At 44.4% G+C, this 25,456-nt stretch overlaps 1 protein-coding gene across 3 annotated transcripts in view; it reads right to left on the reverse strand.

Moving 5' to 3' along the window:
* Nucleotides 1-347: 347 nt before the first annotated feature.
* LOC146181686 (ATP-binding cassette sub-family G member 5) overlaps nt 348-25,456 on the reverse strand; it is a 107,228-nt gene continuing 82,119 nt past the window's right edge. For all 3 annotated transcript variants that reach the window (XM_084576681.1, XM_084576683.1, XM_084576682.1), the window contains exons 7-11: nt 20,071-20,296; nt 14,769-14,980; nt 6,973-7,111; nt 3,246-3,486; nt 348-1,987 (exon numbers count right to left, since the gene is read on the reverse strand). In XM_084576681.1, coding sequence (XP_084432807.1) covers nt 1,685-1,987; nt 3,246-3,486; nt 6,973-7,111; nt 14,769-14,980; nt 20,071-20,296 — 1,121 coding nt within the window. In that variant the 3' untranslated portion in view covers nt 348-1,684. The remainder of the gene's footprint in view (nt 1,988-3,245; nt 3,487-6,972; nt 7,112-14,768; nt 14,981-20,070; nt 20,297-25,456) is intronic.

Here is a 25,456-nt window from a genome sequence, read left to right on the forward strand (position 1 = left end):
TGCCTAGTGGAATGCACGCACCCTTCAATTTCAGAAGAGCATTGCATATGCGAACGTATTTTGCAATGACGTTTTTTTCCCCGTTCACGTTTTTATACTCACTGAAGGTTATCAACCATGGTGTCTCTCAAAGCACAAGTGCAGCTTTACGACGTTGAAGCCAACATACTGCGAACCGTAGCCGTGGTTGTTGCTCCGGTGTGTTTGGACAGGCGGCCAGTAATCTGGGAAGCCGACTCTGGTGCCGCGCATCCTAACAGGCACAAGATTTTTACCGAAAAACGAATCTTACAGAATGAGACCCATGGCCTTGCAAAGCCGCAAGCATTGCTGAGCCCAAGCAAAATAGAAAACAATATTAAGATTCGTCAATGATCGTTTATTTCACGAATGTGAAGTTAATTTATTAATTTACTTTTGCGCTGTTTTAGTGCCCCTTTCTCAGTCGATTGCTGCTTCTATCTACAATCATTTCGACATGGTGCACTAGTGAGCCAAACAAAGGAATTGATTAAACGCAAACCGTTGAGGATGTCCGTTGTAAACATGGGATTAACCCGGCTTTCTCTGCGAACATTCAGCCATCGAGAAGGCTTCGCCTGCCCTATGCCACTCATTTCTTTGGCCTTAAAATTCACCCTCGTTGCTTTTCATCAACAAAACAGTGGCGCAGTCACTTAATATTATCTAAAACCAAGTAACACTCAGTCAGAAGGTAGGTTGATATTCACGACTACATGTTTAGCTTTTTCTTGTGTACGTGTTACTTTAAAGAACGCTTTCAAGCAACCCTGCTTAGGATACTGGTCTGGCAGCAGTGTCATATTTTTGAAATACATCGATGTTTCTACCAAACTGAAAGCATTTACTATAAACATTTTTTATTCGCCAGAAGCTTTTGAGCACTTGTATATATTAGTTCAGCACGAGTAGAAGGCTCTATTCCTTCAGTAGTAGAGATACCTGGCACTATAGTAAATGGAAGTGAAGATGCGTTGCAGTCACCAACGAAGTAGCCATTCCCAAAAGCCGCGACGACGACCGAATGTTATTGTCAAGATGGAAAGATGAATTAGGTGAAACAGGAACTGGCAATACAAAACTTGCCCCTGATTGTGCTCCAATTTCGATAGTAGTTTGTTCTCTGCGGAAGTGAGCATACAGTATAGCGGAGCTATTGTCACACAACGAAGTTTTTATGTTGCATTTAAAATAGCTGCGTACCAAATAAACGCAGATTCATACAAGTGGAGGCAAGAGACTCGATCGTCTCTGATGCTAATGCTTCTTGGAAGCCTTAGCTGCTTTAAAGTGGCAGTTAAAAGAAAGTGGCTTGAAATTCGGGTACCATGGCCACTATTTACGCTACTTAAGTAGCCGCAAGCGTCGTTTACAAGCTCTACCCCTTCATACCGGTGGAACCCCGAAACTAAAGGTCAGTCACCAGCAGTTCATTCTTTCCTATCATATCTGTAAGCCTAAAAAACAATAGCGTTTGCCGCCTCTTTCAGAATGCAAAACCAGCGCCACCTTTTGCTAGTTATTGCACAAATGACCTCGTAACAGGCGGTAACTGGAGATGACGCAATAGTCTGTAAACCTCCGGCATACAGCATTTGGACATTCGAGAGATACCCCAACTCGTACGAATAACGACCTCTCAACGTAAAGCTTGATCGCGGACTCAGTCCCTGAACTTGGACTTGATGGACGCCGGCAGAGGGATGATGTGCGATATGACGTTGACGAGGCAGAAGGAGCCGACGAAGGCGAAGCAAAGTCCGAAGTTGAGCCAGTACTGGACGTCCACCTCGGCTTGACCGCGACCCATGCGGTACTTGTGGCCCAGATAGTGCGAGCCGTTGACGAAGAAGCAGCGGCCGCTGTCCACGTTGGGACCGCAGGCACTGCCGTTCAACGAGGGGAGGTTCTCCAGGCCCGGATGCATGTCCAGTTCATTCTGCTGAACGAACGCCGCCGCGTACCGCTGTTGAAAACGAGAGATACATGTGGGTCAACTTGGTGAAGTGAGTAGTATTGCTAATTTCGCGGCACATTTTCAGTCAGTCTTTATCAATGGGCAAGAACAACGACGCATCCCACCAGCTTTCGTACCTCGAAACGACAGCATGAAATACAGCGTACAAAAAGGCCATGTGACGCTAGACTGAGAAACTAACACCGGCGCTTGGGGTGAATACTTATAGCGCTTACCTACCAATGCGCGATACCCGGGCTCAAATCCGGCAACGGCAATGTATTTCTGTACTGGGAAAACACAGGGCGCCGTCGTGCTACAAGACGTCAGTATATGTTTGAGAACTCGAGGTAGTCGAACTCACCGGCAGTCCTCCACTACAACGCGAATCTCAGCCTCAGATTCCTTGGGACGTTAAATCCCAGAAACCGAACTAAACTAAACCTCACAACAGTTTTGAAAACATTCTCCCAGCTCCTTTGCGCGTGCTGCGAGCACAAGCGAAAACTTTGATTTCAAATTTTCTGAGTTCGTTAGAATTTTGATGAACTTTGCTTTTTGCCACTTAACTTATACCACGACATCTTTGATCTACTTGACAGGGGCAGATAGCAGATACAATACTTTTGTGCAAATTTTTCATGATATCTATATTGTCGCCTGGTCTAACGCTATTGATTTGTTTTGGCGTACTGGCCAGCCTTGTGAGACATTGGGCATCCGTTCTCAAGTCTGTTTATCATCGCTTTTTACTTTCCTTTCCTTCTTCGGAGTTGTTTTCTGACAGTAATACCTCTTTTTGTAAACTGCGCAAAAATTGTCTCTAAGATGTCAACGATGGTTATGATTTTCGTATTTTTCCAGAGGCAAAGAGCATGAACAGCATAATTGCTTCTGGTGTAGCATTTTGTCTCCGTGGCTCTTGTCCAAAACCTGTCTTTTTCCGCTCTTTTTCACACTGTTATGGCAAGCTTCCTGACCTTGTAGCTAAAGCAAGTTTCTTCCCCCTGGCGATGCCTGCATTATATATAGCTTTTATGCCGTTTAAATAACATCTCCTTAAGTTCTGCGAGGCCGCCGAGATGCAGTAACCATTGTGCTACTACCGCTCTTCTACTCGATTTTTACTTAAAGTTTAAAGCTTTTGTCATATATATCTGTCTAAAACTGGTTATCTTCAAAGGGAGCTCAAGTCACAACCACCTCGTTCTTCGTACTTTCTAAGCAATAAACGCAATTGTCGAAATGAAAGTCCGTCGAAACTCACTTGCAGCGTAGCGTAGGTGAGATAATATGTCCAGTCCGGAAGGACGACCAGGCTTCGCACGGTTCCTGATGCCAGCACCACGCACAGGGCGAGCACGCAGGCCGACCAGCGGAAAGCTGCGAACGAACTTCTCACCACCATCATGAGGGCCACGGTCTGCTGTTCGGCCAGCGCGTACAGGCACCACATCACGCCGCAGAAAGTGGCCCAGCGCTCCCAGTCCGCCCTCAGGCCCGTGCCGCTGAAGGAAAGGAGGGGAGATTAGAAGGAACGGAACAGGAAAAAAACCTAATCAACTAGATACATTGCCAAACTTCTACAAGTTCATACTCTCTCGAATGGCGAAGAAACGGACATAAGACACACAGAAATATGTGTTTTTTTTTCCAAGGAATGTGTTTGTCTTTAGTATGAAATAGCGGCATGGGAAGAATAGCGGGTTAAATTGACTCTGGTAGCTGTGTTATCTCTCATCACTTTGTCGACAAAGCTACTGACAACGAGATTTGAAATGCCGCAGCCACTTGTGCTCCTGACGTAAAGCTGTGTACCAGCTACCTCTGGTAGACCATTTACTGCACGTGTCAGTGAAAAAAACAAATACTTGAATAATAAATATAATGCAGGTAATTTTTGAACCGTGCTTCCAAACAGGTTTGAAATATCATTAAATGACCACATAGAACCGTAATATCCACCAGGATATGTCAGAGAAAACGACGCGTCGTCAGACAGTGCAATAAGCGTAGGCAATGGGACCTTCGTGATCTTGCTTGATATGCACGACTAGTTTGATTTATCGGCATAGCTTTCACGCGACCATAAGCATGACACCACGAGAGAAACAACGACCATTGGCCGGAAACTGAGCCCAGGTAGAATCATAACCCGAAAAGATTTTTTTTTTATTCACTGGCAAATAGGCGAACCACTTCCGCCGTGCTTTATTTAAAGTAAGATATTTGCTTCCTCCAGTCAATGGTGGATCTATGTGGAGCCCACGTTTACAAGCTTTTGCACGCGCAACAAAACAAAGCATATGCAATGAGACCACACATTTTTGTGCCAAGTCGAGACGCGCAAAGCATTCCGTCTTTAGTTATGGTCGGACGTCGCCAAATGGAAAGGCCCTCATTAATTATTATTATCTAGTGTTGCGTGTTAGTGCTGAGCCATTGGACAATAAAGTGACTCAGTCTTCTAAACGATGAAGACTTTGAGTCGGCACGTTAATAAGCAGTCGTCGATCCTGATTTAACGAGACACTTTTGCGTGAATCCATCCCGTAATTGTCTCTGGTGGATATATGCAGTTGTAGCATTTGTCGCGCAAGAGTAGCTAGCAGGTTTTTGATTTTGATGATTCCTAAGTGGAAAGGTAATCCGAATTGGAAAAAAGGTAGAACCATTTATTTTACCCCAAACTTCGTTAAGACATTCCATCCAAAGCATCCAAAGCATCCCTTGGCTAGATCGCCTTAAGCAAGGCAAAAAGCGACCGATTTTTATTAAATTTCTTACTCAAAGAATTTATTTCCTTACGGGGCCCGCGTTTACAATGCCCAAAGATTTCAACTGACACAACATTAGGGCTTACCGGGATTATATTCAGTCATGGTCTTCTCGTCTACAATTGAAAGCCACGTATTGAAGACCGCATATCTGATTATAGTGTTTTGTATAGCGGCCTATTAGTGTCATTGCATATACATACAGTAAGCTGTTTCTGCCATCGCCAACGACGGCTAAAGGATACGGCAGAAGGACATAGATAGCAAACAAAGTGTAAAACGTTGAATATGCGTCTGTACTTTCACAACCCACCATCCTCTAGTCCAAAATAAAAAAGACGCATAAACTTCGCCTCAAGGGCAGACGCATTGATAACGACTTAAACATTCACTTTTCATTTCACTTTCCAGCCATACGTTAGTAAGTTGTACGCACCGCAAAGTATCAGAGACATTTAGTCTACCGCTACCGCTTACCACGGCCGTCTACCGCTACAGCGCGCCGTCAGCACAGCACGCGCTGATAGGTCCCTGCGTGCGGAGTCTGGCGGAATTTTACTGGAACGTGGCGCCACCTGTTGGACTCAGGGTTATCTGCGCATGCGTAGTGACGCTCGCGCGGTAGCGGTAGACGATAGCGGTGAGCGGTAGCGCTAAACTAATACCGCTGTCACACGGGCATTTCGAAGGCCCTCGAACCGACTGCCTATCGACTCGAAGGCCTTCGAAACCTGCCACACGGGCGTTTTCAATGGCCATTGAGTCGATAGTCTATCGAGTCAACGGAACAGCTCAGAACCCTATCGAGATCTCGAAGGCCTTCGAACGTCGCGCAAGGTTGCTAGCGTTGACCCGAGGAGCGTCACGCACACACGTGCACAGCGCGTTTACGATACAAAAACGTGGACAAGCGTTATTATTGTATATCTTTAATTTACGCTGTAAAATATTAATATCCGTAATAGTTTTAAAATAGCGTCGCTCTTTTTTTAGGCGTATTATTTATGTACTCTTCTCTACTACTATCTGTAGCATGCGCCGCCGAGAAAAACAAACACAATGAAAAGCACAGTCGTATGAACGCCAACGCGTTAAAAAAAAAAAAAAAAAGTTGCCCTTGAATAACAACTAAACACTTGCAGTTACTAAAAAAAGGTAACAGTTATATTTTATTTTGCATTTATAGAGAGATTTAAGTTCTTTAAGCAAAACCGAAAGCAACGATAGTAGCGCCATAAAAGTTTGGCGCCAAACACCAGAACTATTTCAATAGCCTTCGAGTTTTGCCGTGTAGCAGCGGCACAACTCCTTCGAGTTCGATCGCGATTGAGAATCTCGAAGGCTATCGACTCAATCGCCTTTGAAAATGACCGTGTGACTAGGGTATAAGTCTCTATCCATTAAGTGCCCCTCTAGCGCGCTTGCTACAAACGACCCATCTTGGACTATGCATTGAGTTTATTGACCAGCAACAAACAATGCACTCAGTGCTCGTCTGCATTGCAAAGCGATTGGGTTCGCACCGCAATGACGGGAAATTTATTTTATTCCGATACTTCGGCTTGCCCCGAAATTCCCCTTTTAGAGGACCCTACTTGGCAATTTTGGCTGTATTTGTACCCCCCCCCCCCCCCTCCCCAATTCGTTAGCTTTGTTTCAATGGTGGACTTTGAAACTGTCGCGCGAAGTATTGTGGTTCAGATGTGCAGATGACTCCGAATCATTATATTTTCTTTCCGCCGTCTATGACGGCACCGGCTGCTTTTATGCGCAACGAGTTCGATATTGTATCGCGTAAACTGAGATCCGTTCCAACACAGCACTGCCCATATAGACCGTCAATGTATGGCAGACACAACAAGCTATAGAGTTAAATCCATTTTAGTTGGCATAAGTGTGAAGTAGTTGAAATTGGGAGGAATATTTGTTTTTCTTTCAGATGTATATCTTTTAGGCATGGTTCAAGTTACGGACAGCTCTACGCTTTGTTCATGCAGATTTAAACTAGATCCATGACTCAGATCTCGTTGGCTCAAAATAAACCTTACAAACATGTTATAGAGCTGTCATTGGCTCAAACAAAATCAAGCAAACCTGATACGGAGCCCGAACTTCCGGTCAGCCATGCGTATCATCCTTTGTGGGACTGATCGCCGTAGAAACGTCTCGAGAACAAATTAACGCATCTCACCATAAAAAAGGCGAGCCCGTACTTACGCGTAGATGATAGTGGCACCGGCGAACACGCTGATCAAGCTTAGCGGAAAGCTGAACAGCGTGTGGGTGAAGACGAAGAGCGGACCCCGGTACTTCCCCTCCCTGCTCTCCTGGTAGTATCGCGTCCGATGTGGAGCATCTGCAAAAGCATTCGGTGCACGCAATGAGATCGCCGCATAGCTTCGTACTAGAAAAGAAGTAAGGAGAGGTATGCCAACCTTGCAGAAACATGACTGCAGTAAAGCCCATTCTCAGCACGAGACATTCTGTATTTGAATGGGGTCTAAATTATATAGATAACATTTTATGCTTCAGACTTGGTCCACAGATCTTCAAACTTCAACACGGATTATAATATAAATATTTCTCTTATAATTTTATTACGGCCAAGAATTCAATAATGGCGTTCCCACACTCCTTTCTTGGCGCCTAATGGTAATTATAAGCACGCAACTAGTTTCAGCTTAGGTAACAAAAACAATTTCATTCCTGCAAGAGCAGTAAATAAAGTAGTGATACAGCTCTCACAGCGGTCTACCAGGCAGAAGAGAGGCGCTCACTCTGGTAGTGGTGTGAGATCAGTGGCCCGCACAACTTCCTTTGAAGCGGGAACGTCTTCGCGTTAACTGATGGACTATGAGTCTACTTTCGATGCGTCATGTTTTTGGAGCGTTTAGAATGAGCGCGTATAATTACAAGCATAACTTTACGATCGAGTTATGTTTCCAAATCATATACATTACGACTGAAAATTTTGCAAATTTTCAAAAGGCTTTCCCAAGGCTGCCTTGTCAAGAACCGAATGTCAAGAACCTTGTCAAGAACCAGATGCCCCGTAATAAGAAACACAGTCAACTTCAAGAGGTAACAATGAACGTATCAGGAACTTCTTCAGATAAGACTGTTGTATACAAATGAGATTGATGGTAGATAAAATGGATTTGAAACATCGAACAATTCTTCAATTGTTGACCAAAGAAATGGGGATAGGAAACTCGGGCAGCATCTTAAAGGACACCACTATGAAGAAAAGAAAAGCTTGAAACAGGCTTCAACTGATCAGCTGAAAGACATATCGGCTTTTTCTTATAGCACTACTTTACCGAATGAAAACAACGTATTATGCTGCATATACTGCTTCCCAAGGAAATTATTTTTGCGGAAACAGAGATTATTTCTAGTTGAATCGAAAAACATTGGTGATAAGGAGTAGCCGGAGCACCTACGCAGCATCAATTTCTCCTTTATTTTTCGGGTAAATAAAGAAAAATAATTATATTACTGCAAATACTTGATTACGTTAGTGACAGACCTCGTAATTCCTGGTTTGCAATAACTAGGAATGTTTGAGGATATATGCACCTGATATGAAAAAAAAAAAAAAGCGACCTCATGGCCTGACCAAATTTTTTCAACACAGACCGAAAACATTGGCCGGCATTAAAACGAAATGACAGTTAAGCCTTAAACTTGCCCAGAACTAATAATCCGTAAGCTGATCAAGAAGAAGCAGGGAATAGAAAAAATTGACTTTTTTATTTTTGCTTCACCTGCTTCAGTACTGGCGATTTTCTTATTCTGTTTGCGAGAGCAGACGGTTAAGACTGTTATTTGTGTGCCACAAATAAATTCTATAGAGTCCGAGCTTTTCAGAATTTGTGTTTGTTTTTTTCCGGGCAGCTTTTATACATTAAACTCAGACTTTTCATTTGAACAACGTCACCAGAATATATAAAGCAAGACGGAACCGAAGCCGGACCAACCTAGATCCCCCCACCCCCCCTTTTTTTTTATTTCGTGCGTGGAGGGATTACTCCCTGTGTATTAGCCACTCCACATGTTTTCCGACCGCTGCCCGGTTCCCTGCCAAAAGCTGTCTATCAACGTAAATTCGTCCAACTCTTTTTCACAAAATCGAACTACGTATGCACTCACTGTGAAAGTCGAGTGCATGCTTGCTGGTTCATGGCTTGCATAAGTGTGTTTCATTTCAGGCCCATCATTATGACCTGGAATATCGGGCTGGATGTAATATCGAAGCCATCCCCAGCTGCAGTTTTCATTAAAGCCGGCCTCTTTCACCACACTCACTTTACGGCAAGACCACTGCATTTTTGATTAAACGCTACCCAAAACACTGTCATCCTTGTAACCTCGTTCAAAAGTAGAGTGGACAGCAAGCCAACACAACCCAGCGTTGACATTTTCCTAGGTATTTTATGGGGTATTCATTGTTTCCAACCTAGGCTGAGTAACATGAGCGATCTTCGGGCGATCATAGGAGCCATTTTTGTTTAGGCTGCTACTGTGCATATTTCAAGTCCAATTATACTCGCAGTAATTTCTCGCTGCTCCTATTATCTTCGCTTCGCCCTGCTTGTAATATTTCGTGGCTGTAAGGCTTTATTCTTGACGCCTGACGAAGAGGGGCTCGGAGAACTTGCTCCCCTTTGTGTTTCCGCCAATATCGTTGCCCTTCTGTTGAGTCTTTATTATTGTAAAAAAAAAAAAAAAAACGATGAGTACTGAAATAAACCAAGCCTAGACCTCTCTACTGGCGGCCGTTCAATTTTAGAGCTCTTGACACTTCCTGACGATACCGCACTAGTTCAAAGCCACGGACAAAGTGGCAACAGCGACGAAGGCCGCCTCTCGACCCGAAGCGGTTGCGCGAGAGGTCCAGTAAGCGAAGGGGAAACCGCTGCCTGCGTGTGCTTCCCTAACACGAGAACTTTGCGTGCCTTGTGCCTCGGAAGTTGGAGAGTGCACGCTCGATAACACCGCCGAGTTCGGCTTTTCTTTAATTTATTATTTCTTCATTCTATGGCTGGTAGTGGCAGACAAACTAAAGCGAGTTAGAATTTGACCTGCGGTTTGTTCAGTTAGGTGTTCGTAACTTTGCGTGCGGCTGCAAAGTTACGAAAGAACATGGAGAAAAACGTGTTGTTAAAGGGAGCAGAGGGTGAAGGTAGCAGGGATGTCCTGGCTAGATGGTGAACTCAACGGACTACTGGCCAGAAAGGGCCATTGAGGAAGAAGGCGCGAATAAAGAAACTAAAAGGATGGAAAGCTCCGAACAGGGAAAACAAGCGAGAATGAAGTTAGTCAAAGAAAGAATTGCAAAGAAGGAAGGAGATCTTGAGAAAGCTGATAACAGAATCAAGAAAGAATTAAACGGACAATGAAATAAGGAGCACTAGGACGTAGGAAAGGGATGGAAAGAAAAAGAACGCAGAAAGAAAGAAACTTTGAAGGTAGAGACGACGTAGAAAGGGACCCAACAGGAATGATAAGGCTATAAAGGAAAGAAGAAAGGGAGAAAGAGAGGATTAAAAAACTAAACAAAGGAAGGAGTGCCATCAAGTCTGGGAAACGATGTAAGGAAGGAATGAACATACGAAGGTAGAGGGAGGAGTGAGAAAGCATTTGAAAGAAAGAAGCGGTGCAGGGACGCGGCAAAAAAAAAATAAAAAAGGATGAAAGAATAGAAGGAAGGAAGGAAGGAAGGAAGGAAGGAAGGAAGGAAGGAAGGAAGGAAGGAAGGAAGGAAGGAAGGAAGGAAGGAAGGAAGGAAGGAAGGAAGGAAGGAAGGAAGGAAGGAAGGAAGGAAGGAAGGAAGGAAGGAAGGAAGGAAGGAAGGAAGGAAGGAAGGAAGGAAGGAAGGAAGGAAGGAAGGAAGGAAGGAAGGAAGGAAGGAAGGAAGGAAGGAAGGAAGGAAGGAAGGAAGGAAGGAAGGAAGGAAGGAAGGAAGGAAGGAAGGAAGGAAGGAAGGAAGGAAGGAAGGAAGGAAGGAAGGAAGGAAGGAAGGAAGGAAGGAAGGAAGGAAGGAAGGAAGGAAGGAAGGAAGGAAGGAAGGAAGGAAGGAAGGAAGGAAGGAAGGAAGGAAGGAAGGAAGGAAGGAAGGAAGGAAGGAAGGAAGGAAGGAAGGAAGGAAGGAAGGAAGGAAGGAAGGAAGGAAGGAAGGAAGGAAGGAAGGAAGGAAGGAAGGAAGGAAGGAAGGAAGGAAGGAAGGAAGGAAGGAAGGAAGGAAGGAAGGAAGGAAGGAAGGAAGGAAGGAAGGAAGGAAGGAAGGAAGGAAGGAAGGAAGGAAGGAAGGAAGGAAGGAAGGAAGGAAGGAAGGAAGGAAGGAAGGAAGGAAGGAAGGAAGGAAGGAAGGAAGGAAGGAAGGAAGGAAGGAAGGAAGGAAGGAAGGAAGGAAGGAAGGAAGGAAGGAAGGAAGGAAGGAAGGAAGGAAGGAAGGAAGGAAGGAAGGAAGGAAGGAAGGAAGGAAGGAAGGAAGGAAGGAAGGAAGGAAGGAAGGAAGGAAGGAAGGAAGGAAGGAAGGAAGGAAGGAAGGAAGGAAGGAAGGAAGGAAGGAAGGAAGGAAGGAAGGAAGGAAGGAAGGAAGGAAGGAAGGAATACCTGAAAGAAAAGCAGCACCTCGAGAAGATGTCCTTCATTGAAGAGCTCACTGAGCACGACGGTGGATCGTTAAATTGCCCGTGACAAACTTTGATGAAGGGGAATCTTCGTTCAACGCAGGCGTGAGGTGGGAGACTCGACCCTTAATGGCGTACGTTCACCCTCTCTGTGCTAGCACAAACGCCTCGGCTTGTCCTCTGTTTACGGAGAGGCGAAGGCGGTACTTACATAGAAGAGGGAGGTCAACGAAATACGAAACAGAGGCGTCGTTTTTGAGTGTCGCCCCGAGTGTTCCGCTGCTCGTAAAGACACGGATGACCGTTACAACGCGTGTCCAGCAGAGATAGTATCAGTGTACTGGCCCAGAAGCTGCGGGAAATTCAAACGCCCCTCACTTTGTCGGGCGTATGCTGGCGCATATTAGGACGACCTAGTTGTTCCTCGTCTTCGTCGGCGTCGTTTCTACAAGACTTGTAGCAGAACAAACCCTGCATTTGTTTGAGAAGTGCAACAAGACGCCGCTTAATATCCGCGTAAGTTGTTTTCGGGCGGCGCGGCTTTTGTAAACGGGTGTTTTTTCCCGGAAGCATCGCAGTGCACAAATGCCGTCTGCGTCTGCTACTGGATGTCTTCTGCAAGCGGAAGAGGGAAACGAAGCGTATCATCTGCTTAGGACGGAAAAGAAACGACCCATGCCTTGCGTCCGATTCCAAGAAATGTCGACCTTTTTTTTCTAATTTGTTGCTACGAAAGCAAGCAAGAAATTTTGAAATAATCACTTCCACTATGTGCCCAAACATCTGCGTAACAAGGGCGAAATGAAGAGGAACAAGCAAACAAAAACCCTTCGGCCTAAGATCTAAGCCTTGGCTTCCTCGTTTCGTTGGTCGTCTTTCAACGTCATGCGCGTCTTAAGCTGAACGTGCCCTCCTCTTCCAAAAACAAGAGTAAAACTAAGAAAACATATATTCAGTCTGACATCTTCGAGACAGAATCTTCAAATCCGGAGCGTTCTTCCGCACTGTTGAATCTTGTCAGGAATAATGACACTTTTTTTTTTAAAGTTTAGCATACGCGGACAGAAAAAAAAGCTTTTTTGTACTGATGATAATAGCGAATTTTATTTTGTGTTCCATGCTCGTTTGTTGCTTGCGCCATGAGTCTGCCTTGTAATGACATCGTCTCTGAAGACGCAAGATAAGATTCATATTAGAGACGGCGAGGAGCGACTCGAAGCACCCCTAAACGAAGTTTTAGTAAGTCTTTGCGAATTTTGCGCGACAGCTCGAATTGATTAACGGACGTCGTTTGAAGATCTCTGCTTTTCCTTTAGTTTGTTATCACATTTGGTAAAGCCTTTTCCTGCCTCGGGATATATTTGAACTTTCACATACGACGTTGTCAAAATAGAAGCCTTTTCCTGGGCGTGACATATACATCTCGCTTCGGCTTCCAATAGCTAAACGAAGTCAGGGAAGAAATGGGGACCAGAATTAAAGTGTACAAGAGCTTTACCAGAATAAAGAAAACTTTAAGTATTTGCAATGGATCAGTGACGTATTTTTCTAACGTCTAAACTAGAGGGCTGAAGTTCCTTCGGCTTTAAAATTCGTTATAAGGCCTTGTATCAGGGAATTCAGAATAAAACAAGGTGAAGAGGACGGGTACGCAATGAAGGCAACTAAAAAAAGGTTGAAGGACAGCCTTGACTGGGGCTCCCCCTACACCCTTCGCTTTCCTTGTTCGCTTTCCTTTTGACGTTGTATGCGGGAAGTTATAGAATATATCTGAGAGGTCTTCGCCAGGCCGTATAGAAATGTCCGCGATGTGATTAAGTAATAATGAAATGCATATTGTACATATTTTCTTTCCATTTTTCTTATGAAGGGCAAGCTCCTTCCGGCAAGCTGTTTTGCACATCTTCAATTTAGGATGCGTATTATGGGGAAGAGTGAGCATGAATAATGGACTCACGATCAGTTTCACACAGTGCACAGTGTGCGAAATGCATATTTCTTCCGTGTAACCTAGCCTGCGGAGTACTACCGTTGTAATTGTATCTCTTGTTGTCAGCTTGCATAATACAGGTATAACAAACAAGGAAATCGGGTTCCCCGGTCTAGGAACAGACATTCTCGCAGGAATGCAAGGGAAAACCCAAGCCTACTCAATCACTTTTTCCACGCGCTGCCCCTCTCGGTCCATGCAAACTCAACGCTGATTTGACAGCGGCAGGACATCTTGACAATTTTGGTGCTCGGCTTGGCTTAAGCTACGTCTTGAATACAATTTACTCTAGCGTTTACTATTGTTATTGTCCATATTTCTCGAGCTCATGAGCCCTCCTCGCGGTTTGGCGATCACTTAGCTGTCCAGAAGTGGCTTACGTCGTCGAAATTTGTCGAAATTTTGTCTATAATTCATTTATGTTTTTAAAATACGACTTCCTCTAGTACTAGATGGGCGCGGCGTTGGATTTCTGTTTGAAAAGAATATGGCACTTTCACAGTAAAACCACTTCGTTGTTGTTTTTTCGAGATGACTGACGTGAAGGCTTATTAGGCTTTCTAATCGCACTCTTGTGGTAGATGCGGTGGTTCGGCAGAGAAGGTATCATCAGCACAGGCCTTTTAACGATTCCCTCGAGCTGCTCCGCTTTATAAAAAGCACCGGCCTAATCGAAAGGCTATGATTTTGCTGTTACGTTACGTGATATGACTGTGCCGTGATGTGATGTGACATGTCTGTGATGTGACTGTACTGACTTCACCCATCCCTCTCTTACAACTTTTATATCCACTCACCCCTTTCCCGGTTTCTGGTTTCTTTTACGGGTTAACCTCCCTGCCTTTCCTCATCATCTTCCTCCTCCTCCTCACGCTGCTGCGGTCGGCGCAGTGCACAGTACAATGGCGACGAGAGACATGGGAACTCTACACATGAAAGAGCACTGAACAAGGGTAGAGGGAGGAAGCCTCATTTCGCAAGTTGAGCCAACTTTTCGACAAGTGGATTTGCCTTGCGACACCCGGCGACGGATTTTGTTACAAAACAAAAAGGACGGACCACTGTTCACACTAGGACACCGGCAAAACGGAGTCCTGACTGCCTGATGTGCGTATTGGTGAGGGTTGCAGCAACATTGATTGTCATCTCAAAGCCTCAATAAAACATTAGCCTCTGCTGTTGAGAGTAGTAGAGACACTACGATACCGCATGCTGATACTCCGTTAAAGAGCATCATGGCACAAAGTAAATGGTTCCATGTAGCAAAAAAAAAAAAAAAAAAAGAAAGGCATGAATTGTATATATCATGTTCTCTATACTGTCGCGCATTCCGCATTGTCGAAAATATTACCCAGCCCATAGGTGCTTGCAAAGCACAAAGCACTCACACGTGATTGCAGTGATGGCGGCCGAGCCGCAGGTGGCTGCCATGAAGCAGCTGAGGAAGAGCCCGTTTCTGGTGAGGAAGCTTTGCTGGTAGCCCGACAGCGGGAAGTAGAACAGCAGCAGAACGGCGAACAGCACCGGCATCAGGACCAGCCGGAGAGAGAGCTGGCCGAAAGCCCGCGCGTTGCAGTTGAACGTCGAGGCCCACAGGCGACTGCAATGGCAAGACATGGCAAGTAACGCTCTTGGTAAGCGATTAAGATAAGCAGGCAAAATAAAGGACAATGTTTTACCTAGAATGCTTGAATTACAAAACATCTGGGCATTCGAACTTGTTGACCACGGTGTTCAATCAATCAATTTTATGATCATGGGTTCATAAATTATATCGCGGCAGGATTTATTTTGCGGACAGGAGTATTTGTAATTAAATTATGAATAACCTGAATAAACATGATCAACAACCCGTCGAAAAAAACTACAGAAACTTTTCTGTTGTTAGGACAGAGTTTCTGTGTTGTTTTTGACGGGAAACCTGTTGTGACAACGGAAGGTTCTGTAGTAACATCAGAAATTTCTGTAGTTACAACAGAAAAGTGCTACCGCACTACAGACAACAGAAGTTTACTACAGAAAAACTGCAGAGCTACAGAAAAGTACAACCGAACTACAGAAACATTTGAGGTTTACGACAGAACTACAGAATATACTGTCGTATTTTTGACACGGTTCTGTAGTTTTTTTTGACTGGGCAGATATTTATTTATTAATTTTAATTGATGTATCAATACCTATACCGGATCAAAAGGGATTGACTGATTGACTGATCGATAGATTTTAAATATGTTTAGCCAATTGGTCACCCTACTTCAATTTCGCTGCCCTCCCCCCCCCCCCCCCCCCCCTTTCCCCTTCAAGCTACAAGGCATTATGTCACCGGCGACCAAGTCTACACGCCCCTGTTCCGGTTGCTTTTTGGTTTGCCTGTACCACTTTACAGGCGATGCCTGGACCCGCATTCCGAGTTAACGTCGTTATCGAAAGTGTCGCTATCTCCCCGACCTCGAGTCATCTGTCTTGTGGAAACGCTGGGACCGGATGTCAATAGCACTTCTGGTTTCGGCATTTCGACCAATCAGATGACTATAGGTCAGCGAGATAGCGACACTTTCAATAGCGACGCGAACTCGGCCCACTGGCCCTGACACCATCAAATTTGTGACTAGCCGAAAATGAAAGACTACTTCAAAGACAAATATAGCCCCATAACAAAATCAAAAACTGCATTATTTTAACTCGCATCAAAACGAACACTATTTTCTTCTTCACTCAAGCTCATGGTGCCTGATGCGCGTTATCCATCCACAGCAACACAACTGCCAACAAGAAAAAAATTGCATATTCAATTAATTTATTTGCAGAAATCATTTACCGATAGAGCATGGATGCACTTGATTCGCGAAGGGTGATGACGTCATTAAAGCAGCTCGTCGTGTTGAGCAGCCACCATTTTAATTCCAAATCGCCGAGCCTGGACTAGGGCAGCTTTTGACGCACATTCATCAAAGTTAATGCCCAGTGTGCCAAAAAAATGATTCGCTCCATGATATCAATCTTCCAAAACTTTACTTGTCTGCAACACCTTTCAGTTCTCGTCTTTTCACAAAAACAAAAAAGAAAAAACTTTGTTCCCAGCTCCGGAAGCAAAACTCATTCAGTAACTTTCATACCTTGCGAAACATACACGCGTGTTTCACGAAAATTCCAATAAAGTGTTGTGAAACGACACTGCCCTTCACAGGCGCACCTGACGAAGAACTTTAGAAGGGCGAGGCAAGAGGAGTTGGGCACTGTGCAAAAAGCTCGGCTCACCGATTCAATAAGCCTTCTGATAAAAAAAAAAAAAAGGAAGAAATGAAATTGAGAAACTGAGTATCGATTTCTTCCTATCTTGCTATTCGTCGGAGCGCTCGGGATCGGAACTTGTCGGCTTCTCGTGCCGGTATATGCCACACTCTGGAACTCGGAAGTGTTGCTTGGAGATCTAATAAGAAGACTCGTTTCCAGGGTCCTAGCCTGGAAAAAGGTTTGGCTGGCATGTGAAGTGCTTGGGCTTCAATTTCACAGGGCTCATACCCAGTTGAAACTTTACTTGTTCTGCCTTTTTAATTATTAGTTCCGGCGTTCTTTTTCCTTTTCTGCCTGCCCTACGCGATACCACGGAGTCAGCAGTCACTCTAAATGGGCTAATTCGATCCTAGTTTCTCCTAGTGTTTGTTACTGAAGAGTTTTGCTTCTGTTTTTTATATATCCGAAAGTTTTATCGCTTTCAACACTTCCTCATTCTAGGAGAGAACCACGTTGTTTTGCCTCAAAGCTGTTTTTCGAGCTTTTGTTTGTTTTTTAACAGCGGCGCTTGATTACTGCACGATGCAGGCACTCCACACCAAATTACGAACAGCAGAGCCTTATTAAGTATATAAAGTGCGGCTGCTTGCTTAAGCAGAATTGTGAAATCGGCACATTTAACGAAACGTTAAGAAATGCGCATTCCGAATGCGCGCTTCAGTACGCTTACCACCTTTTCGCCCGTCCGTTCCAACAACCAGCAAAAAAAAAAAAAGAAAAGAAAACACCCGCGAGTGTCTTATTTTCGGGACTGCATTCTAAAGAAACTCTCCAGGAGACATATGCTGCGATTCTACTGCGGGGACCCTTCAGCGTTCGTCTCCCTCCCCCTAAGAGTCATACTCAGCTGAGCCTAAGCCGTGAAAACTACCAGTGCGCTATCGCGCGCGCTCTTCATTTGGTGATGTGTACGGCAACTAGTTTCCCGCGATTTCGCGATTGCACAAAAAATGTAGGTTTAAGCATTATTCGCGGAACTTGGTGTTAGCATCCATTCCGTTATTTTGTAATACTACTATTTCCCAAATTAATGGGAAGGCCAGAAAAATTAAAAATTAATAGTTTTTTATTTGGGAGAATATGACGCGACGCGATTGCACTTTTGATACTTTAGGCAAGTTCAAAAGAAGTATTACGATCAAACCACAATCTCAAAATATCTAGGCTACTACCTCCGGACCCTTCGCGTAAAAAAAAAAAAAAAGTAAACGCGGATAGCGCATTAAAATGCGGAATAAATTGATATATGCTGACGTTATTTAAAAGACATTGATTCAGATGCCTGCGCAACAGGCCACGGAATTAGGTTTGTTATTCGTTCTGTTGATGTGCTCGACATGACATGGGATATTTCTGATGAATAATTTCTGTTTGCTGATTTCCTGCAGCTTAAATTTGGAACATTTTTTTTTTTCGTTTAGACATATGCAACTAGCCATTGGCTGTGTGGCCAACGACGTACTGCTTTGTGTTTTCCATGATATCCTATAAATAAATACAACAAAAAATATGAAAGCACTCTCCCAGGAAGCAGCAGTCCACGTCTCCGCCATGATGCTGCTACTTCGTGTTCTAAGCTGCCCAGAAATACTTTTGCTTCTTCCCTTCTTTGCTCTCGTTGCCCCGTTCAACACCTTCAGGGCTTTCTCTTGCTCAGTGACCCACTCCATCTTTGTCCACGTGCATCACAACCTTAAACCATACCTTGTTAGCCTGCTGTCAAAGGTTGCTTTAGATACGTTGTAGATGGCTTTAAGGGGAAAGTCTTTTATGGCTCATGACTCGCCACCGTGGCCGTCCGTGCATGTGCGAGAAGTGCCCCACGTCTTCGCGAGATTCCGCGGGATTCCAGTTGTCAATCATCCTTATAACGTCATCAGAAAAACAAAAATCTTGCCTCCACCGGGAATTGAACCTCCATCCCGCGGATCGCCAGCCGAGCGTTTTAACCAACTGCGCCACTTTTTTTTTCTTTATTGTCTGACTTTTGTAAGACAACACAAACACACACAATATATTGATATAATAAGCCTGCCAGGGGCTGGCTTCGTCGTTCTAAAATTCCTTTAGATCCATCAAAAGTTCTACCTTTGGCGACCACTCAGGATTATCATCGTCAAACTTCACAATCTCGATAAACCAATGGAGAGCCTCGCGGAAAAAAAAAAAATTCGTGCAGGACGCGCATCAGGATCACAGTGATATCCTGCCATGCGTGAACGCCATATACTGTGGAGGCCCATTAGCGTGATTGAATCATATAGAACACCCTCCTCATCTTGCGTGGGTAAGTACCGTATTCCGTAAGGATTAATAGGTAAATCTTTCTTTATGGTTCTTTGAAGTACGTCCCAAAAATAAACCCCTTCCCAACAGTGATGAAATACATGATCTATCGTTTCTGGCTGTTTACAAATTAAGCAATGTGCACCCCACGGAAGAAATAAACGTTTTCTTGCAAAAACACTTTGACTGGCAAAGTTCCAGTGTGCAACTTAAAAAAGAAAGTTTTTGCCCATCTATAGGGCCATATACAGGTGAGGCCCTAGCAGGAATGTACTGAAAAAGGTAAAGAGAATGAAGGTGCCGGCAGCGGCTAAAACCAACTGCGCCACGGTCGGAATCGTGAAATGCACATCCCAATTCTCCTTGTCTATTGTGAGGATGATAGAATCGAGATTCCGTTATAGTGACAGATAATGCGTCTTTCTTTTCCCGTAAAACAATCATAAAACTCCGATGAACGTTGATGCTTCCGACGAAACGCTGGTTATGTTCGACAAGGGGCGCGCGATGTACCTTGCGCAGCAGCAACTCTCAGACTTTCGCATTTCACCACTGCAGATTCTGAAATGCTCTCGGAACTTTTAATGCAACGGTAGCGGCATTCATACAATATTTGACGCCTATCACACAATATTGCCGACTATTTATTATCCGTTCTCAGAGATAATAAGAATTTTTCATATAAAACTCTAGAACTCTGTCGTGCGATCAACGCGGTATTCACAAGAAAACAAGGCTGCCCCTGCGAATTACTGATATAAGAGAATCACTATAGATGCCGAGGGTGTTATCATCTAACCTATGGTGAAAAATGTAGTGTCTTTGCCAAAAATAACCAGGCTGCGAGTTTCGCTTCTGGCTCAGGTAGCAGGAAATTCGTACCACTTCTGAAGCTGTAAATATGTGCAAAGTAAAGACGAGTTCCTGCCCTCACTTATTAACAAGTTGTGATCCTCTCAGAAGCCATGTTTGCTTTAGAATTCAAGCGAGAAGCAAAACATGCAGCCTGGTTACTTTTGGCAAAGACGGTACCTCAGCCCTCGAACATAGTTCTTGCGAAGCATCGCACCTGTCGGGCAAGAAAGATGATCAGCCATCTTGGCCACTCACCCGTAAAGTGCCCAGAAGGTCTGCCAGCAGGATGGCTGTCCGTAGGCGGTCAGCGGGAGCTTATACTGCGCCGCGTCGCTCACGTGGTTACCTCCAAGCTCGGACGGTGGACCAGCCTTGCGGTAACGCGCCCCATCGTTGCGGAACTTCTCCACCAGGGTCTGGATCTGGCTGCTGGACTCGATGAAACGCTCCCGCGAGCGCCGGTCCACTGTGGCCAGGCACACTGCGGCACAGATAGTGCAACGGGACATTAAGCGCACCTGAGGCTGATGCTCACAAAAGCGGGTTCTGAGATTATCCTTCCTCACACTGCAGAAGTTGAAGCTTCAACACCAATGAAATACGCAATGTTAATGTCAATTTAACATTCTAAACAGTATAGAACGAAGTGAAGCATTGCCCTAGAGTAGAATTTCTTAAGTATTGGTGTATCTCACCATGTGGTTTTGTCACAGTAAGTTATGAATCCAGCTTTTATGCCCGTAGCATATTGCGTTAACTTTCACAAGTCGTGCTCAGGTTAATATGATTCACGGTGTCTTCATTATGTCTTTCGGTGGAAGCAGCTCGTTTTTAACATTTACAAACGAGTGCCTTCACTTACTTGCTTGATATGGCGGTGAAGTGTTTTGCGTTTGTTGGTCATAGTGGCAGCCTCAGTTCACTGACACTGACGTCGACAAAAGGTAGCGTCTTTACCAAAGCTAACCAGGCTGCCCTGAGCATGAAAGGAAAGAGCCGGCACCGGAGCGGCGGTGCTTGTAGTCGCCAACCTTCATCGGATGCTAGGACGAGCTTCGTGACGTAAACGGCGGCAGCGTTTCGATAGAGGCGATATCGAGAGGCATCCGAGTGCTGTGCGATGTCAGTGCATGTGAAATATTCTAAGGTGGTTGAAATTTCCGGAGCCCTCCAATACGGCGTCTCTCATAGCCTGAGTCACTTTGAGAAGTGAAACCCCAAACCAAACTAAGCGTACGCAATCGTTATCCTCTTCTGCATGTCTCCTGAGAACGCGAAACGGGCTAGGACAAACGGCTGAGTTTTGACAGAGATGGTCAAAAATTGTGCCCTAACGCATTTGCTTGTGCAAACGCAAGTGGACCCGTTTAGGATATAATTAGTGCAGCTGTTTTTTTTTTTTATTTTTTTTGCTCATTACATTTGCGGACATGCAATTAAAATAGCACTCAGTGAACGTGATCTCAAGCACGCAGACGCATATAAACTAGCCGACTAACTAATCAAAAAGTGGTTGAAAAAATTCTTTTCTAGAGTTTACACAAACGAGTTTCACAAACCAATCCCCTTTCATATACGGGCGTTTTTGTTACATCCTAAAAATTTCGGTCCTTAAAACTGTCATGCTGGTGCCTATAATCGAGCGAGGCTCATCTAAAGAACGTACAGCCCTTGTCAAAAGTATACGGCCCAATGATTTTGTTCTAAGCCCAGTAACAAAGCTCGTAGAGCAACTCTAGCGTTCGAGATCTTGTAGATGACAAATCTCGCCCTCGTTCTCCTCTAGCCTGCATTCATATTCCAGTATTGCTGCCAACAGCGTGTTACATTGCTTAGAAGCGAGGCTCTTGGCCCGTATTCTTTTAACAAAGACTGTTCATGGAACACAATAGGATGGCTTGACAGACGAACGACATGGTCATTCATGGACACTCTAGGTAGAATTCGCTACGAAGCACTGTTTTTATTGTTCTTTGCACGCACTTGTTTCTGGCACCACCGTAGAATATTACACTCCCCCCCCCTCTCCCTCCCTTCACCACGGCGGCCTTCAACTGCTAGCGAAAAATTTTATTCGAGTGGGCGTCCGTCTGAACTTCTGTATAGTCCACGGATTTCAATATTAACACAAAGATGTCCTGTCATTGTCCCCCGAATCTTGTTCACCACGCGACACGCTCTACGCCTATCCGCTTTCCACTATCCACGTACTTTGAAAAAACAAAATGGTCTTGAATAAATTACTCCTCCTCTCTAATTTACAATCATCCTGAGTTTCACTGCCATATTTTGAAATTATCCCGCCACCATCTCTCGCAACTCTGTAGCAGGTATACCCTGATGTTAGAGCAAATTAAAGCACTTTACCTGAAATAAAACTGATTACGAAGAATAGTTCAATCTGAACGGTTCAAACTGCAAATATAGATGTGCGTAGAGCTATGCTATAAGCCCGGGGCAGTTTCGTGGGAGAGTCTTCTAAACGAATTTTTCGTCTCCTGAAATGCGAAGCCATATGCGAAGGACGAGAATAACGTCAACAATTATTGAAATTCTTCTGGTCCTAGCAAGAGGAAATTCTATGGAGAAAGCTGTCGGGAGCGGTAATTTCCATGACACAGCCTGAGAGATTGGATGTATGTTCACTATAGTGCCGTTCATATGCAGCGACAGTAACACTTCGACTATGTTAGTCATGCTATAGTTGTCTCTTGTGAAGAAGCATCAGTGAGCCTACGGCATGCCAAATAACCCCCGTAATGGATTACTGTATACAATGATCGCTGCTAAGCTAGTCGTTGCAGGTTAGAATCTCTCCAGGGCAGCTGTATTTGAGTTTTAACGAAAAGAAAAACAGCGGAGTAAGGCAGGAACATCGAAGAGGCGAACACTTCAACATTTCTGTCTTGTGCCACATTTTTTTTTTATTCGGTCATACCTGACCATGTAAATATGAACCAACCCGATCTGTCCTTTTCCTGTCATTTCCGGATTGCGCAGATTCTAATTCCACTGAACTTATTTCCCGATTCAGCACACGTAGATTTGGTGAGTCCACGACGCGTGGGCCCACCAAACACAGAACATTCCACTTCCGCACGAGTCCTGCATGGTACAAATCGTTACCTTTGCACGTGAAAAATCGATCAGCGAATCCGTCAAGGTGCAAGACTAATGTCCTCCATTGTTTCAAAACTCCTATTCTTCCAGCACAGACCTGGGCGCTTCCCATAAAATCATGCAAAAACAAAAAGCACCCCATCAACGCAAGCGGCACAAAAACGGCCCTTCCAATTTCCAATACAAAGTTGCGCGAGAAGAGTGCAAAAGTGCACCCTCACCGGCGTTACTCTTCGACGCCGAAGGGAACGCGGCAGTTTTCCCGCCGGCAGTTTCGACGATTTATCGTCCATTCGATGGTGGTTTCCTCACCGCCGTTCGACACACTTCTGGCGTCAATTTTTGTTTCTCTTCTTTCACTCCTCTTTGCTCCCTCCTTCGTTCCCCGGCATTCCAGGAGCCGCCTCTCACCGGCGCCGTTCCAGTCTAAGCGAGACGTTTTAAAGAAACCCAAATTCCCCCTCGCCCTTTTTTTTTTTTTGTTTTTTGGTTAACGAACGGCCGTTTTACCTCCCCTCCGAGAAACATCGCCGCATGGCCGAAGCTGAGTGGTCCCTCGGGCGATCTGTCTTTTCCCTCTTGCATCCGTTTCCCTTAGTTCGCGATTGGTTTCCTGACGCCTGGCGTTTCAAGCCACGATGCAAACTAAAAGGAGAGAACGGGAAAGTCGAATGGTGGAATTAGGGCCCTCGCGGGAAATGTTGAGACCTCTAGAGAGGATTCTGTGAAACCGGGTCGCCCGTATTTCTACATTCAGAGGCGGCGCACCAAAAAGCTGCTGAGCAAGACGTTTTACAAGTAACCCCTAGACACCCTCAACCTCACCCCTCCTTCCTTCGGCCTAAGAGGTAGGGAAAATACTTGTACGGCCCGATCCGTTTTCACTTGTGCGCAACCTTGTTTGCTGAAAGCATTTCGCTTGAACTTGCTGTGATAAAATACGTCGAAGATCACGAAGATGATGATTATTATTATTATTATTATTATTATTATTATTATTATTATTATTATTATTATTATTATTATTATTATTATTATTATTATTATTATTATTATTATTATTATTATTATTATTATTATTATTATTATTATTATTATTATTATTATTATTATGGTGGCGGATGATGAACTACGATTTAATGATCACTTAGATGGCTGGTGCGGTGACGAAGATGTTGGATGGTAGTGATAACTGAGATAAGTGAATGGGTGCCAGTACTCACTTACCTCACTATTTCGTTCTCATCACATCACTTAAAGCCTGTCAAGTCCACTATCCAGCCAAAAAAAAAAAAAGAACTTCGCAGACAGGCCACTTACGTACTGGGTGTATTTCTTCTATTACCTCAAGAGTCCCAAAGGCGGTGCCATTCTGCTATGAGATACAAAGATTTCCGGCAAAGCACCTTTCAAGTGCATTCTGCATACTTCAACTAGTTCAGGTTTTGCAACTCGTGTCCAGGTGACGCTTGGACACTGTATTGATAGAGCGTGGCGTCTCTTTAAGCCGTGCGCGGGAAAGCAACTAGCTAGAATATACTCCTTTAAAAATGATATAATGTGCAATATTTCGGGACAGGAACGTCAGCATTTTTACGCACAGGCTCAACGGAACCTACGATGACTAACCATACAACCCACCCATCATTTTTACAGCCACATAAATCCCATAATTATCTATAGAATGATGTTATGACAAGAGTGTAAATAGAGAAGGCAATAAGAAATCTTTTTATGCACTTCCGTTGGTTTCGCAGCTTTAATATTTCAGATGTGAAATTGAGGGGTAGTTCGCGTACATCTCCTGCACTCCTTCGCTAAACGGATGACATACATTCAAATAATTACGTTATTTTGCGAACTCGAACACTTATTGGCCTAAATTATAAACCCCAGGCAAGTCTTTGTTAATTACCTTCTATATGAAATTATGCAGTTGTATGCAATAAATGTTCGAAATCCGGAACGTTGAGCGACTAAAACAACACTAAACAATCCAGCCCGCGTTGATTTTTGCCCTACATCCTGTACGTTAAGATTGTCGAAAGCTTCGGGGTTAAATCAGCACGGAGCGAAGAAAGGCTATTTAGAAGATGACGGATTCAAAATTGCACGCTCGTGTCAACACGTTATGCCGGATTCAGAATTGCACACTCGTGTCAACACGTTATGCGACCTTGCTGCCCAACTCGCAAAGCGTAAACAATTCACGAGCCAAGTGTGTCATTGTGGGATTTTTGAAGTTACAAAAACCAGTCTGGGCAAACAAAAAGCTGCTTAAGTTGACGTTTGTGGTTCCATGTCCTCTTAAAAAATTTTTGTCATCTTTTTGGAAGTGAATATTGCTAAGCGGCAAGTGCATGGAACGATGCGGATTCCGCACACTCGTCGCTCGAACCCATAATGCGCATCTCACAGCATCTGTCGTGTCGAATCGTTCTTTGGCTTGTCATCGCCTTCTTTAAATTCGAAGCGGCATGCCCTAATAAGTTGATAAGAGATCAGAGGGAAGCTGCGAAGG

The sequence above is a fragment of the Amblyomma maculatum genome, chromosome 8 (genome assembly GCF_055883805.1).
Source record: "Amblyomma maculatum isolate TAMU_Amacu chromosome 8, ASM5588380v1, whole genome shotgun sequence".
Lineage (NCBI taxonomy): Eukaryota > Metazoa > Arthropoda > Arachnida > Ixodida > Ixodidae > Amblyomma > Amblyomma maculatum.